At 33.6% G+C, this 17959-nt stretch overlaps 2 protein-coding genes across 3 annotated transcripts in view; one reads left to right on the forward strand and one right to left on the reverse strand.

Moving 5' to 3' along the window:
• LOC117112420 (ALX homeobox protein 1-like) overlaps positions 1 to 8967 on the forward strand; it is a 16480-nt gene extending 7513 nt beyond the window's left edge. The window contains exons 2-4 of one of the 2 annotated variants that reach the window (XM_033255494.1): positions 4386 to 4529; positions 5742 to 5964; positions 6567 to 8967. In XM_033255494.1, the coding sequence (XP_033111385.1) occupies positions 4386 to 4529; positions 5742 to 5964; positions 6567 to 6595 (396 nt within the window). In that variant the 3' untranslated portion in view covers positions 6596 to 8967. The other variant, XM_033255493.1, reaches the window with a different exon arrangement.
• A 7633-nt stretch (positions 8968 to 16600) lies between these two features.
• LOC117112417 lies at positions 16601 to 17752 on the reverse strand. Its single transcript, XM_033255490.1, has one exon. It carries the CDS (start codon positions 17750 to 17752, stop codon positions 16601 to 16603), a length of 1152 nt encoding a protein of 383 aa, XP_033111381.1.
• Positions 17753 to 17959: the final 207 nt, after the last annotated feature.

Raw genomic sequence — 17959 nt, forward strand, 5'->3', positions numbered from 1 at the left:
GTCATGTCATTAAAATGCATGTACTGTATTGTATTTGTTGGTACTATAACATTAATAAATACGATGCAGGACAAAACGAAGTGTTTTGTTGTATTTAAATATAAAATTATATAGTCATAATACAATTTTTTTAAAGAACCAATACAATTTTGCCCAGTGTTCTTATTTTTTTGCCAATTTCCGTCTCGAAATGTTCTTATTCTCTTCTTATTTTTTACACACTTCTCAAACATATAGAACATTATTTTTGTACGGCATTATATTATTGTACTGTTAGGGTATTACATAGTCACATCTATTGCACGAAAGTACTGATAAAACTTTTTCTTCTAGTGTTTAAACAATTAAGTGTAAACGAATTAATAATAACCAAATAAAGGGCTTCTAGGTAATTATTAATTATATTAATAGGTTGACCCTGATCTAAGGAGTACGGTAGTCTTATGTTGGATGTTTCGTGTCCATATCCATTAAAAATTCATTCCCATCATTTTGATATTCTGTGGACCTAGCTACATGCTGTTTTGAAATAATAATGTGTAGGTCTACACAGCATAACTGTAAAATAATGTGAAGTACAGTTCACTATTGGGAACGTTTAGTTTAGGAAGATAGACTGTGGATATGATAGGACTAACAACCACTTACAGCAGCAGAAGCTGTTGCACTTATGTACAAAGACATTAGGCTAACAATGTTTAAAAACTACATATCAATGGGTATTGCAGAGGCTTGATTTTCTAGGCCTATAGGGTGGGTCCAATACCTTTTATATGTCAACAGTGAATTTACGCCCGGGATATCCGCTTAGTAGTTGCAGTATTCTAGCTGCTTCATTCTTTCCGGGAAGGTACTTTTAACAGTCGCTTTCCAATCACTTGACAGGATACATATTGCTGTGCACTTATGATAGGCCTATCTCTTATGATATTATTTTCAACACACTCTACTTTTTGATGAAATTCTGTGCTATATCTAAAAGCAACTACAGTAGCTGGCTCATATAAAGGTTATTAGACTTGACAAGAATGTTGTTATGTTGATAGAAGTCCACATGTCCAAATGACCTTATTATTATTATTATTATTATAATTAATATTATTATTATTATTATTATTATTACTATATTATTATCATTATAATAATATTATTATATAATACTATTATTATTATTATTATTATTATTATTAGCCTATTATTATTGTTGTTGTTATTAACTATTTCTGTTATCATTATTATTAGGATATTATTATCATGCCTATTATTACTAGGCCTATATACAATAGCCCTATATATTGGCAATTGACAAAAGTAAACATTCATGATTTTGACAGATTTCGGAATCTACCCAAATTTGTTGACATTGAACTACCGGTACTTGTTGTGTACTTTCTTTAAAATGAGAAAAAAAAAACTAGCAGACGGTGGTGCGTTTTGCCACTGGCAGTTAACCTGGCAAAGCCATTGCATTGCGCGACCAGTTAGAAACGCTGAGTGAGGCTTGAATGAGTGCATTCGCCGATTTTATTAACAGAATAAATGTACGACACATGAAACGCCTTGTTCTTTGTCAATTGGTAATCACATTTGATAATTAATAGCACGCAATGGTGTATTTAACCGTTTGAATCTTGTAATTAAATTGAGTGATACGTTCATTCAAGAAATACAACAGCAGATCTCAAACAACTGCTGAATCAATTTAACTACGAAACTTAATGGAAATAGAGGAATTAATTATGGGAATTATAGCGAACCGTGGTTAGGTACCGGTAACTCAAACTAGAACGAAACAATTTTAACCATACTTGAGATAACTGTCAAATCGTTTTTTGAATTGAAGAGCCTTCGTTATGGAAATGAAATTGACAGAATTAATGAAGAAACAAAAGTATCGGTAACCAATAATCAATCATAATAATTGATACAAGTCAGTTACATTCGTTCGCATTAGTGATAGCCGTAACAGGCTTAACCCGGTAAGCTGTACATACATAAGCGCTTCGTAACTAAAAGTAAAGGCACTATAGTAGGCCTAATAGGCCTAACAAGTTAGCAATAATATTAAATAACCTCATGCTATTGAAGCAAGCAACTGAGTGAGCAAGTGTTCTCACTTTGTTCAATATTTTGCATTTAAGGATACCTCAAATTTAAGCGCAACGGTATTTTAGTGTGAAAGGAATTTATTAAAATAAATAAATAAATAAATAAATAAATAGAGAAGTACCGCATTTTATGCCTTCTTAAGGGGCGGTATTCCCAATGAAGTAAAAAGTACTGAAATTAAGTGGCCAAGCCTATTTACAATTAAATTTACATAATGCGAAATTACTACCCCGTCATTGTTGGGGAAATGCCAAGGCTACGAGACAGTAGCATCTTCCCGAGGGTCTCTTGTAACCCTTGCCGAATCCCCAGAGACACACAACCTTGAATATGATGTACAACAGAGGCGGAAACTTTGGACAAAAGGTTACATATGGGTAATTTTAGGTACGTTGTAGTTTCCCTTGCGATATGGTGTTAATTTTTTTCTCCATGTTCTGGCATAGAAAGAGTTACGAGGCAGATTTTGATGGCGTTGGAAACCGCCCTTAAAAAAGTAAAATATGCCTTCAGAAGTATGCGGGAAATCCATTGTTTTAAAGCTTACGATATGGAGACATAAATTGTTATAAATGTCAATAAAGTTTTCAAAAAGTAATTTTGATAGTTTCAACAAGTACAATGACCTAAGAAACTACCATAAGATAAGGTAAGCTACCGTACAGGTATCGGCCACACATACGTATGTATATTAACATTTGTACAGGCAATGGAGCCGCATTATACCGCCCCCCTTAGGCAAGCCGCTAAAGATAGACCCCACTTCTTTTTTCCGAATACTAACAATTTCACATTGAAAAAAAAAAGAAAACATACATACTTTTAAGATTGTCTTAATAAGCGCTTTTAATAAATTATTCTACAACTTATAAGGTCTGGTAACAGTTAAATAATCTCTAAATAATTGAGTTTATTGTATTCAATTTAGTTTTCACACATTTACCACTTAAAATGACACTCTCACAAATCATTATAATTTTTTCCAATTAAAAATCGGAAGATATTCATCCAATTAAAATGATATCGAAATACTTAATCATAGAGGCAAGTTTGATCCAGGGACCAACTGAAAATTTCGATATTTGCCGGAAGAGTTTAATTTTAAAGTTAGATAACTGACAATCGTGTTCTCATTAGGAATTAGGCGTAACTTCAGATTTACAAATATTTCATTGAAATTCTGTCTTAAAATTATTTTATTCTACCATACTTCTCAAAAGGTTTTGCATAATTACTGATAAAAAGACAAGAAATATTAGCCAAAAGAAAGTTACCTAATTGTACCTAAACCAAATCTCTAGATGTTTCATGTAAATCATTCTGGCCGTACAGATAATGATCCAACGATACAATACTAATTAACCCACAGACCTCCAGTCCCCCAGGGAAACTTTGTTTTCTTTTCTGTATGTCACTAGATTGCATCAAATACACACTAGTTCAAGGCTATGTAGGAACAAGTGGAGACCAATGCGTGTCAAACAAGTGCGCAAAGCCGACAAACTTTAACTGACTCGGCAAATTTCAAAAACAAAACAGTCATTTGGGCTTAGTCACTAGATCGAGTGATCACAGAAGCATTTGGATTTGGCACGTGAATCAACGAATTTCAGACATCTGTTAGGTGTCATCATTAAAATCCATTTTTGAATTATAGTTTGATAGTTTGATGTAGTTAGGTACCCAATTATGAATATATAATTTTGACATGTAAACCGTGTTTTAAAAGGAAGGATACAATAGGTATTTTTTTTTTTTATCTTAAACTGAATTTCGTTGAGATGAACACATGGCCTATATTGCACGAATACGGTACTTAGTATTGCAAATATGAAAGTATTGACAGGCCTGTTTCTGTTTCACCGTATCACTTAATATAAAGGGCCTCTCCCACACTAGAAGAATGGGTGTATTTACGATAGACTTTCATGGGGAAATTAAGACTATAAAAGAGCGTAGACCTAATTATCAATTCAATTTACATTTGACCTAATATTAAATGTTTTTATGCATTTTCCTCATTAATATACATTGTATTTTGTTTATTTTAATGCATTTTGCTTAGGATATTCATTGTCTTATTCGCTGTATCTTTATCCGATTTTAATGTATTTGTTGTATAGGCCTATTGCTTATGTGAATTACCAAAATATATAAAATAACAAATAAATGATAGGCCTAACCATATAAAAATATACTAATTATACATTATGCCTATTCAGATTCATACTAATCATGTCTGCTAAATTTCACCTGGCTATTTTATATTCCAACAGGTTTGGTTCCAAAATCGACGAGCAAAATGGAGGAAGAAGGAAAGATTTGGACAACTGCAAAACATGAGAGCTATGGCACCGGGTACAGGATATGAGATGCCCATCGCACCCAGACCTGATGCATATGCACAGGTTGGGCTACAAGTACGTTATACATTGAAATGTATTGATTATAACTATATAGGCCTAAATATCTACAGTATCTTGATACTGATGGTGACTACAACTATGGTTGTGGTGGTGGTGAACACCAACGATGGTACTGGTGGTGATGGTGATGGTGTTGATGTTGATATTGATGATGATGAGGATGATGAGGATGATAATAAGTATGATGATAACTAAGAGGATGATAATGAAGATGATCAGAAGATAATGATGATGAGAAGATAGATGTTAATAAAATTGGTGGTAGTGGTGATTAAATTAATAGTCTGCCGTTATTAATAGTCCTACCGTAGTTGTTTGAAATAAACTATCTATTAAATTTAGGAGACTCATTTGTGAGAGTCATCGCGAACTTGTTAACCATTACAAATAAGACCCAAAAAAAGTTAAAAGGTCTAAGGTACTCGGTTGGATTGACCCTGAGGCATCCTAGCCCCTTCCCAAACGACCCTGTACATAGATCCACCATATCTATTGTTTAATTTTTGACCTGCTTCAATCGTAAGTGAGAGCTAGTGGTTTGATGTTGTCCCTGCTGGAATAGTAAGAGCGGAAGACGCTAACTGAAAAAGTCAGTTGCGTTGATAGATTAGCCCTTCAATATCATATGTTTTTTGTCATAGAAATCTTATTAAATTATTCCAATTTTTTAAGTAAAGTCAAACGAATTCTTTATTCTTTATTCTCAACCAACAGTGTAAAACACCAATAATAGGTTGAAATAAAATTTTCAGTAAACAGAGCATAAATATATACAATACAAATTAAAAAACGAGTTCATTAATAATACTTTTAAATTGCGAGTAATTACAGTTAAAAATATCCAAAAAATTATTCTTTAAAAGACAAGCGTTACGGTATAAGCTGACGAAATTCTACGGAAAATACCATTTTTACAAACATTTACACGAGAATGTTATGAATACCAATTGGTTTTATGTCTGTTCTTACCATTTGTGTTTCATTCTTTTATTCTTCTTTTCTTTTTTTTTTATTATAAGAATTCTCAAGAACTATAGATATCACATACTATTAATTTTCTTAATAATTCAATAGTTTGTAGGTATGTAGCACGTTTAATACTTAAAGATATTACACATAGGAAACAAACTTTACAATTCTATATATTAATAATTAATATAAAATGACGGAACGTTTGTAATGTGTATTTTTATCTGTTTAATTCAGATGCAGAACTCACCGTGGGTTGGCAATATGGCAGGATTGGGTGGCATGAACCAATCACATCAGATGCAAGCCCCTCATCCGAGTTCCTGTATGGCACCACAGAGCACCCTTCCTAACTTTATGGGAGTACCAAACCACAATCATGCCCAAGCTATGAACGTAATGTCATCCGTTTCCAGTCCAACTCCAGCAACCTTCATGAACATGACCAGTACTTTCAATGGTCAGTATCCTGAAATGCATTGTCAAGATACTGATAGAAGATCTAACAGCATCGCTGCACTTCGCCTACGGGCGAAGGAACATAGCAATGTTATGGGCATGATGAACGGTTATTCCTAAATTTTAAATAATGGAAATGGGAAAAGACGATCACATAACAATTCAGTGCAACGTTTGATAAAATAAAAACTTAAATATCAGGGAAAAACCAAAGGCAATATTGACGAAATATGAAATTAATTATTCGGGGCTGTTTTCCACCCCTTATGGAAATGACATCTGTTTTCCATTAAACGCTGTGAGAAAAGCTATAAACCTAACAAAAATAGGGTGCATGAAGATTTGGTTGCAAGCCGGGTCTGCCATTGTGTAGCGGGATTGAATTCTTACACCGGATTTCTACGCATCCGCATGTTCTTGTTACCACCAGTAACATCTTGTAATTTCTTTCGTTGCATTGGTTGCATCCGTGTTATTTTCCAACTTTTATGTGGATTTCTCAATCTGTACTCAAGCTGCCTTTTGCATCAAAAGCGTTTGATAAAGCATGCCGATCACGTGGTTTCTGTCGATGTGAGTTAAACGTATTTCTATTGTTTTCAGCTTTTAAGACATCGCCTTGGATATCATAACGACATGGCGTCCCAAGACATCAGGGTAGACTAGCGTTGTGTAGTCACGTGGTACCAAGATACTCAGGAGAAATGGTAGACAACATTCATGACCACTGCCTAGAGCTTGTCTGTTTGTGTTGAAGAAGTTCGGATGTTGATTTTTCTTTGTCATTTTGCACTGAAGACAAGCTCTTGAGCAACAGTCAAAGTGAGACTTCCTTAAAGTGCAACACGTTGACCAATTCAATTAAAATGTTGAGACCTGATAATATCGGGTTAAATCATAAGTTCATAAAATCATGGAGAATATAAAAACAACATGATATAGCCTAATTGTACTGTAATAATTTCGTAATATATTTTTAATGTTGGAGTATAAACAGTATAGGCTATTATTATATAGATATAAGTGATATCGGTGAGACACAGACCAGAAGATGCAAACGATTTGACAAGATCTGTCAACGCAATTGTGTTTCCAATAAGGAACCGTTTTTACTATATGACATTTACAAATATGACATGTATTTTCTTGATCAGATAATGTGTTTGTACAACTTCTTTACTCCACATACTTACTATTCTATTTGTCTCATTGGGAATCTGAGTTTAACCCGAATGGTCAACTCGTGTCATTACAATAATGTTGGTGGTTCTCCGTCATTAAATGTCAAGTTGGTAATAAAGAGATGAAGAGCTAGTGTGAAATAGTGAGAGTGAATAAGTGTTGGTGAATTATGTCTATAATAATGTACTATATCCGTTGTATATATTACATTTGATGACTTCTGTTTTAAATGCATCATTAGATTCATCTTGAGTACGGACATATATCCCTCTCTATCAGTACTCCCACTCTAGTTAGTACTCGAATTATATTTCTAGTTTATATTTATTGTTTATCATAATTATATGTATGTTTGCTGCAGTTAGCGAAATGTTTATCTTGTTGATATGTGTCTGTACAAAATGTTTTCCTATAACATTATGCACAACAAAAATTAAAAGTCACAATTTCCGTGTTATCTTAAACAAAAGTAGGCCTCTTGCTATTAGATTGGTAAATCACTAGTCTGGGTGCCATTGAGGTCGTGCCATTCTGGTGAATTATTTCGAAAATCTGGCAAATAATTTCTCAGCTTTTAAAAATGTCTCAGACACCGTAACATTTATTGAAAGAGCAGAAATGATTTTTTTTTCTTTAAATAGCCTATGGCGTTGTGGGAATACTCGAATGCCAGAAAATCACCTGTTTGTCCCGGTCCTTAGTAGCTACTGACATGTTGGTTAACATCTATAAATAAATATTAGTCAGATAACGTAAACTGACAAATTTAACTAGGAATACATATCAAATTTGTTTTTATAATTATTGTATTACTGAACATTGATTGGTTGGCAAATAGTGCCATGTACTGAATTATATTACAGGTAAAATAGGCTCAATTTAATCATTCAATCAATCAATTAACGTTCCGGTTGAAAACGTTAAAACCAATAGGGCCATGTAAGAAAATATACATTTAATAAAGATTGATTCGATTGATATAATAATATTCCACATTTGACATTCATAGTCAGTTTCTAACTATGCTATATAATATATTTTGACATAATGATATAAATATTATATCATATCATCTTATATTATATCATATTATGATATAATGTGTGTTTAATCGAATTACTATCATAGGCCTCCACATTTCTTTAGATTACGTCACGGTTATATCAAAAGCTTTTGAGAGTAAAACTCATAAAACGAGACCTGCCACTGACGAATACAAAAAATAAACCCGATATATTATCATAACATCGTCATATTTATAAAAGTTATTATACAAGGGAGAATCAATATTACATTGAATGTGAATGGTATACTTAGAACGTGACTTATTATACAATATATAACTCGATATTCTGACAGAAAGTTCAAAATAATATATATTTTTGATATTGTTATAAATGTTGAGATTGTTTAAATTCTACTTGGTGGATTTATTTTCAAAAGCAATGATACGATCTATTTGTATTACTAGGGAAAATCAAAACAGATACCACACTAGAAACGATGGTTGAAGTTACATTGTTAGAAATTATAAAAGAAACATTGTGAGATGTATTGTGTCGTAAATAAACGTTTATAACACAATAAGAGATTTATAGATATTTTCAAATTGATGTTTGATTTTCTATCAACTTTCTGTGATTTTTGGTTTCATAGTTTAGTGCATCTATAATTCATTTTTTCTGCGTGACAATATTGTGGAGAGAACAGTTCATGGGATAGAGTATACAGTGAGAAATGGAGTTTCATATATTTGTACACTGCACAGGGATGATTTTGTAAATAAATTAGTTCAAATTAAAAACGAATTATGTGTGGTGAATCTATATGGTATTATCATTGGAACTGTTTCATGAAATATAGGCCTTAACGCCTTACAATGTGCCAGTGCAAAACAAAGTATCTATTGCATACACACCTTATATAAAATAAAATCTGTAATAATTACAACATGTTAATTGTAATAATTTAAAGGCCTCTTCGTTGCTCATTAGTATCTATAAGTTACTATTGAACAATAAGAACAATGATAATAATAAAGAGTAATGATGTAATGATAATGACAACAATAATAATAAGATAATGATGATAATAATGACAATAACTAATGCTTGCGGTACACCACGTAGATAGTTCTCTTCAGATATTATTCTCCTGAAGACGATTATTATTACTTCGCCATGCAAAACTTCAAAGAATAATAATGATGAGAATAATAATGATAAAATTAAAATAAATAGGCTTAATGGCTGAAGTTATTTGATGTTCCTTAAAAGATGTGTTTTGATACCGGTATTTGCTTATGTGCATGTTGTCTGAAATTGTTTGAGATGTAATGGGAGAGAATTCTTAAGAGTAGTGGTTTTAAAGGTAAAAGATCTCATAGTGATAATGACATAGATAATGATAACTATAATGATGATGATTATTATTGTAATGAAAGTGGTGGTTAAAGAGATATGGCGATGATAATGATGATGATGATAATGATGTTTATACTACTACTACTAATAAAATAATAATAATAATAATAATAATAATAATAATAATAATAATAATAATAATAATAATAATAATAATAATAATAATAATAATGTTGAAAACATTAACAGCTTTCCAAATCCACGATGCACCTGTAAGATGTGAGGCTCTCTCTGTCCTTTTCTCGGAAACCAACTCTTTAACCGTCTGTTGAAACAAGACATACAATACAATACTCTGACATACACCATTTACATCGGTAGAATTCATTTCAACAATAGCATGTCGTTTAAAAACAAATGGAATAACAAATTGGTAATTGGTTATACAAAAATTAAATAAAAGATTAAAATTAAATGTGGTCCTAAATGACATACAGTACGTATCGATAGCGGAAGGCAGTTGCACAAGAAGTTGTACACATGGCTATAAAAAAAAAAAAAAAAAAATACACAGTTTAAGACCTGGTAAGAATATTGATAAAATTGAAAAACCTCATACTAGATAAGAAAAAAAAAATAATAAACTACAGTAAGTTATTAGAGTTAAAGAAATGAAAAATAAAATACTGATAAGCCGTAGACAAAAACCAATTTAATATACAGCTATGATTAGATTAACACTAATTTCTGATTCTGTATAAATATTTAATTATTTATTTGCAGATATAATAAATTGAATTAGTAGAATCAAATTTATTTAATTTGAAATGCTTGAAAGTTTTTGTCAATTTAAAAAAGAAATAATAATAGATAGACGGCAGGTGGCGGTAAAGCTATTTTTGTGTTTTGCTGACGTTTCATACAGAAAAATAATACATTGCTTGAATTTTTCTATATTACCACCCCTTCACGATGGAGTGCAAGCTAAAGTGAACTATTGGATAAAATAATTTTACATTATCATAATAAGCTATGAAATGAGTTTATAGTACTGTCAGATGACACATATTTTTTTTAACGCGTATAACAGGAAACAAATATTACCGTAAAAGTAGGTATCGATTCGTATTGAGTCAATGGTTGTTGGTTCTGGTGGGTACCAGACGCGAATAGTAGGAGTATAACAGGATGGATAGAAATAAGGTCGAATGTTTTGAAAGATTCACCATCGCAGCTTGGAAAAACCCTGTGTTTCGTACAGACTGAAATAGTAAATGGTTATTATTGTTAATATTTTTCGATTGTGGTTACCAGTTCTCAGTCTTCACTTTTTATTTTTATTTTCCCCGTTGCCATTTCTCAGTCCCCTATTTCTCAGTTATGATTCTCAGTTATGTGCAGAACCCTCTGTACATAAGATAAGAAAAATAGGCTTGGTTATGTGTGATACATTATAAGTAAAAGTTATTAATGATGATAGAGGGCGCTACTTTGATTGCTTACTTTATATAAAATATTGGACCTTCCGCTAAGCCCCACCCCTTCGATATTGTTGCTATGGTCCACAAACGGCAATGTAAAATAGTAACAACATGGAGTACCACAGTCGTGTCGTCACGACGCCAGGTGGCGCTCTCTGTTGTCAACAGACGTTGGTTACCGTTCATTACGCCTGAATGACTTCATAGGCTTTCTGGAATAGGCATTTTGAAATATAATATTCGCATTATATTAGTTATCGAACACACATTTAATCATCAATTACAATTTACAAAGAAAAAGTAAGATACAACATGTTATTATTTGCGTTAGAAATTGTGATCAATGGTTTTGTCAGCGGAGAAATTGGCGCCCGGTTGAACACTTTTTGCAACGCTGTTAGCAACGGAGTAGTATCACGCGGTATCGTGACTAACACTGTATTACTCTATACGCAAACACGTGCGTTTGTGAACTGGTAAACACAAGTTGTGAACTCGAGCAGAATTCTCTTCCTCGATTTGCACAAGTACCCGGTAGTGTGGAAAATGGCGGATGTAACACAAACTATGCACAACGAGCATAGGTAATTATTACAATTTGTTTATTAAGTAATATTATTTCAAATAAAAAGAGTTTTATTTGTATTTTTTATTTGCAACCCAACATATTTATTGAAATTTGTTTAAGTAATATTATTTCAGATTTTTTAAAAAAAAGTTGTTTTTCGAACACATTGCAAAAGTGTCAGCAGCCATTTAGCGTTTATCAAATGAATGCACTCTTCTCGTGTTCTCACATGTTACAAGTTGTGAACACCGACTTCACAAGTTCTAATGAACTCAGCAAAAGTCATGCGCGTATTCCTGGTCCTGTTCTGATTGGTATTATACAGTCATTCTCGCAAAGATACTGAAGAGAATTGCATTTTTGGTGAGATTATCAAAAGTGGCGGTCCCCTCTTAGCTTTGCATGTGTCGGGAGAAAGGCATTATTCCTCAAGGTCTAAACAGTGGTGGCGCCAGAGGAGGGCTGAGGTGGGGTGGCTATACCCTCCGTCGGGGAAGCCTAGCCCCCCCCCCCCCCCCCCCCCCCCCCTAGTTGGAGAAGACGTCGAGTTCATTCTGTCGGGGAATAAACAAAATAAAAAAATATTTTTCATTGGCCTATTTGTGTACTGCTTATGTTAACTATCACAATAGTAACAAAAACAACAAAAACAACAACAACAATAATAATAATAATAATAATAATAATAATAATAATAATAATAATAATAATAATAATAATAATAATAATAATAATAACAATAATAATAACAAAAATTCACTTGCCGTCTTATTGACTACCCCTCTATATTACTTTTCACATTGAATTAAGCCCACGATGAAACAACAGATATTCTTCACAGTGAATTAATTACGTTCAAACATCTATTGGAACGTAAGTCAGCAGAACAGTGTTAAGTGTCAAAACAGCTTTGACACTACTTTTTTTAAATGTCAGTGCATATGTTATGTATTGAAATAAGAAAAAAAAAATACAAATTCCCCTCCCCCGTTTGAAAAATTTTGGATCTGCCCCTGTTAATTGAGACTAATTAAAAATGGTTTACGTTCTACTATGACAAATGCTAGTTTGGATATCCTCATGATGCTTGGAATACATCTTGATCGGGGAAGTACCGCGGTAACCTAGTGGTTTACAGATTTCAGGCAAAATTTCCAAAATTTAGAACTTCACTTTGTACTACGTTCCCGGTGACTTTGTGTTTTCTTAATTTATCGTACTATAATGTCACAAAATTGGTGGCCTTTTTAGAGTAAGACATTATTCTTATTCGTAACATTGTTGTTAATAATTCACAATCACATTGATTATGAAAAACCTGGATTTCGCCATAATGGGAGAATAGTATTGTAATGTAAATATTTTCTTGGTCTATATTTTAACATTTAATCCCGGCCCCGAAACTTCGACTCAGAAGTACCGGGATGGTGTCCGGCGGGGGATAGTTTCTACCATTTTTATCTATTTAAGTACGGTAATTGTACAGCATTTGTCCTACCTTGTAATCCCGGCTCCGAAACCTTGACTCAGAAATACCGGGATGGTGTCCGGCGGGGGATAGTTTCTACCATTTTTATCTATTTAAGTAATTGTACAGCATTTGTCCTACATTGTAATCCCGACCCCGAATTCTTGACTCAGAAATACCGGGTTGGTGTCCGGTGGGGATAGTTTTTACCATATTGTAGTTAAGTTATGTGGTTAAGCCTAACCTTGAGCAATAATTCCTGGCCCCAAAACCTTGACTCAGAAGTACCGGGTTGGTGTCCGGCGGGGGATAGTTTTCCACCAGTTTTTACTATTGTTTATTATACTTGTTGTGTGTTGCTATCGTATTCAAACAAACACAATTAAATGACACAATAAACAATATTCCAGCTCTACAATAGCCATTCGTTGTTTATTCATCCACCAGTCCTGATTTAACAACATGTCCGAACCACACACGAGGTATGCTAGTCTTGTAGTCCAGACACTACATCTTCCCCCTTCTTTAGCATTAAAAGCACCCAATTAAATCCATATGAATATATTGTACACAATAATAATTTCTTAATATAAGCTTGTAGAATTACATGCTTTGACTAGGTTTCATTTCTTATGATACTGAAGATTACTGTATTTGTTTCTTTCTCACTGCCTAAAACACTGTAAGTTTTCTTTTCTTTTTTTTTAAACTTTAACAATAATAAACATCATCGTAATATTACAATTTTAAATGATTATATCTTTGCTTTTTTTTTAAAAATCATATTATTTTTTCATTTTCTATCATTCCTTATCATTTTAAAATATTTTAGTATCAATAAATAACACTGTATAACAACAATAACAGTTTTTCAAGATTTCAAGAGAATTCTCAAATTCTAGTAAAACTAAAAACAACTCATCAATATGAACTGTGACTTCTTAATCCTTAACAATCATCAAATCTTTTGGGTTTTTTCCTCTCTCTTACTGGTTTGTTTTGAATATTTTCACAATTGGTTACACTGTCATCTTTCTCTGTGTCAATTTGATTATGTTGTTCAAATGTATCTGTCTTACTGTTATCACAAATAACTTCATCATTATCCATTTGTTTCAGATTATTATTCGGTATTTTGTTACCATTTTCTTCGTCTACTCTTTCATTATAAGATTGAACATGTGTCGAATTTCTTTTATATCTTATACCTTGTGGTGACTCAACCACTACGCTATTTCCCCTTTTCTCTATTACTTTGAATGGTTCTGTGTGATATGGTGTACTCATTTTGTCTCCCTGTGTCTTTTTAACTAAAACCTTATCTCCTTCACACATCTCTCTCGCTTTCGCACCTCTTTTCATCAATGTATAATTTGTTTTTTAATTTTGATACAGCGTCGCGATCTGAAACATCTTCATCATGTACAGTATTATCCTCCAATTCTGGTAATTTTGTTCGCAATTTTCTATTCCACATCATTTCCGCTTGGGTCTGTCCAGTAACACTGTGTGGGGTTGTACGGTATGCAAATAAATACACACGTAATTCTTTCTTCCAGTCTTTTCCTTCAGCTTGCGCAATGCGAATTCGTTTCATTATAGATCTGTTCTGTCGCTCCACCTCTCCATTTGCAGCAGGATGTAATGGCTGTCTCTTATACACATCTAGATGTGTATAAGAGACAGGCATTTGTCCTACATTGTAATCCCGACCCCGAATTCTGTCTCTTATACACATCTAGATGAGTATAAGAGACAGATGTTATTATTTGCGTTAGAAACCTTTGTTTGGTCTTCACTATTCCTAAATGACCTTGATGTGCTAATTCAATGCACTGCAATCTATATTTTGATGGAATAACAAGCCTTGTGTTTCGAAGAACTAAATACCCAAGACATGCAAGTTCCTGTTGTATGGCAGTATACTGAATCAAGCCCTTATCCCATTTGTTTGTCTTTACCCTATCTCTCACCTTGCTCAATTCTGGATCATCTTTGGATGCCTCTTCAACCTCACGTGATGATAGCGCACATGGCGTTGCATTTTATGCGACCAATCGAATATACATCTCTGTATCATCACTGTCATTATTTTGTTGGTCATCGGTTTCTATTGGTAGTCTCGATAAAATATCAGCAATGTTATTTTTGCCAGGTACATACTTTACTGTATAAGAATAAGACATAAGTCTCATCACCCACCTTTCAATCCGTGCATTTGGTTTGGACTTTTGTCCATACAGGCCTTCTAGTGGTTTATGGTCGGTAATTAGGTCAAAATCAAGTCCATATAAATAAACATGAAACCTCTCCATAGCCCACACCACTGCTAATGCCTCTTTTTCCGTTGTTGAATATTTCCTTTCAGCATCGGATAGGGTCCGGCTGGCATAACTTATAACTCTGGTTTCACCATCATGTTTCTGAAGTAAAACTCCACCAATGCCTACATTGCTTGCGTCTGTCACCAATTGAGTACTTTCTGCATCCAACCTGAAATAGCCTAAACATGTTTCATTAGTTAAGCATTCTGTAAGTTTTACATAGCTATTTTCTTGTTTAGCTCCCCAATGGAATTTAGAATCTTTTCGCACTAATCGTCTTAAGTGTTCTGCAACTGTAGCTAAATTTGGAATGTATCGCGCTGAGAAGTTTACTAGACCGAAGAAGCTTTTTATTTCTGCAGTTGTTGCTGGTCTTTTTGATTCTGCTAATGCTCTGACTCTCCCACTTGTAGGCTTAATTCCTTTTGCTGACAAAGTGTGACCCATGAATGTAATCTGTGGTACGGAAAATTGACACTTGTCCTTGTTGAGAGTCAAATTTTTCTCTTTGAATTTCTCAAGCACTACACTAAGTCTCTCATCATGTTCAGCCTGTGTTCTTCCATGTACAACAATGTCATCTGATATGTTGGCTACGCCTTCACACCCACTCAACGTCTGACTAATCACTCTTTGGTACTTTTCTGGAGCAGCATTTATCCCAAACATCAACCGTTTGTAACGATAAAGACCTTTACTTGTTATGAATGTTGTGATGTTTCGTGATTGCTCATCTAATTCAATTTGATGATAGCCATAATTCATATCTAATTTCGAGAACACTGTACTTTCATTCATCTCATACAGCACTTCATCAACTGTGGGGATTGGATGTCTCTCCCTCTTAACTGCTCTATTTGCCTGTTTCATATCTACGCAAAGGTGTATATCACCATTTAGGTTTTGGAACTACTATGACGGGACTTACCCAATCACTCGGTTCATCTACCTTTTCGATTATGTCAAGAGATTCCAACTCGTCTAATTTGTCACTCACTTTATCTCTAAGACTAAAGGTTACTCTATACATATTCTGAGCAACTGGCGTTACCTGTTCATCAATAAATAAATGTAACTTGTAATCTTTTAATTTACCAATACCTGTAAACACCTTTGTATACTTATCTTGTACACTATTTATTCCTTGTGGGATGCCGATATTTAGCACTCCAAGCTTCATTGCCGTATCATATCCCAACAAAGCAGGACCTTTCCCTTTCAGCACATATACTTCTGCTGTTATATACACATCTACGAAACATTTGTGGTAAATTTCCCTAATAATTCTAACGGTTTTGTTGACCCATATGCATATAACTTTCTGTTTGTCAACTCAGATTTACACTTAATTTGCTTACATTTTAACTTTTGCCATAAATCTTTATCTATGATATTTGCTGTAGCACCACTATCAATAATCATTTCTACCTTATGTACATCCATACAAACATTTACCTTTGTGGCTTTAGAATTTATATGCATAATATCATCACGTATACCAAAAGCATAATCATCTTCATTTTCACTTTGAACATTACGAATACCACCACCACGTCTCTTTACCTTTCTGTCTCTACCTACTTTACTTTTGCAAACAGCAAAATGTCCAGGTAATTTACATTTAGTACATTGCTTGCCTCTCGCAGGACAACATTTATGCCTAGCAAAATGTCCTTCTTTCCCGCAGCGAAAACACTTCCATGTACCTTGATTACTATCACTGACCTTTGGCCTACTTGATCTGTTACCATTCGAATTTCCAGCCTGGCTCTTGCTTCTGCTATTCATACTTGACCTTGAAAATCTCTCATTTCTCACTGCATTTACACTTGGTGTTTCCACTCCAACTCCTTCCGACATTTCCTTTGCTTGTTGTTCACTCATTTCGAATGTGCTAGCTATTGTTTTTAAATTTGCTAATTTCAAAGTGTTCCCCTTTTCCAGTAATTTTATTCTCAGTTTATTCGATTTGCATTTCTCGATCACATGGTCTCTAATTAATTCATCAATCTGATCAGCATCAAAATCACATCGTGTAGCCTGCTGTCTCAATCTGTTAATAAACTGGTTAATAGTTTCATCGTCATTTTGAGTTAATTTTCTAAAACAATACCGGTAACGCTCAATAACGTTGGTTTTCATTACAAATTGTTTATTTAATGTTTTCACAACATCATACTCATCTGTTCCATTCTCCTCTGTTACACAATCATATATGTCCTGTACAGCTAATCCAGCACAATGTAATAATAAAGCTTTCTTTTGCTTTTTGTTTACCACTCCTTTACCGGTAGCATATAACTCGAAACTGCGAAGCCATTTCTTCCACTGTTCAGCCGAAGCATGGACGTCATGTGGATCGTACGCAGCGACTCCAGTGATCTCAATGTTCACAGCGCTCATCGTACAGCAGTACAGTATTAAAACAAAACTATCGCAAAATTATACTATTCAAACTTACAGTTGGTTCGACAGCCTCGTCGCCAATGTTGTGTGTTGCTATCGTATTCAAACAAACACAATTAAATGACACAATAAACAATATTCCAGCTCTACAATAGCCATTCGTTGTTTATTCATCCACCAGTCCTGATTTAACAACATGTCCGA

Source organism: Anneissia japonica, unplaced genomic scaffold (assembly GCF_011630105.1).
Source record: "Anneissia japonica isolate Jap-2015-1 unplaced genomic scaffold, ASM1163010v1 scaffold1217_len86699_cov187, whole genome shotgun sequence".
NCBI lineage: Eukaryota > Metazoa > Echinodermata > Crinoidea > Comatulida > Comatulidae > Anneissia > Anneissia japonica.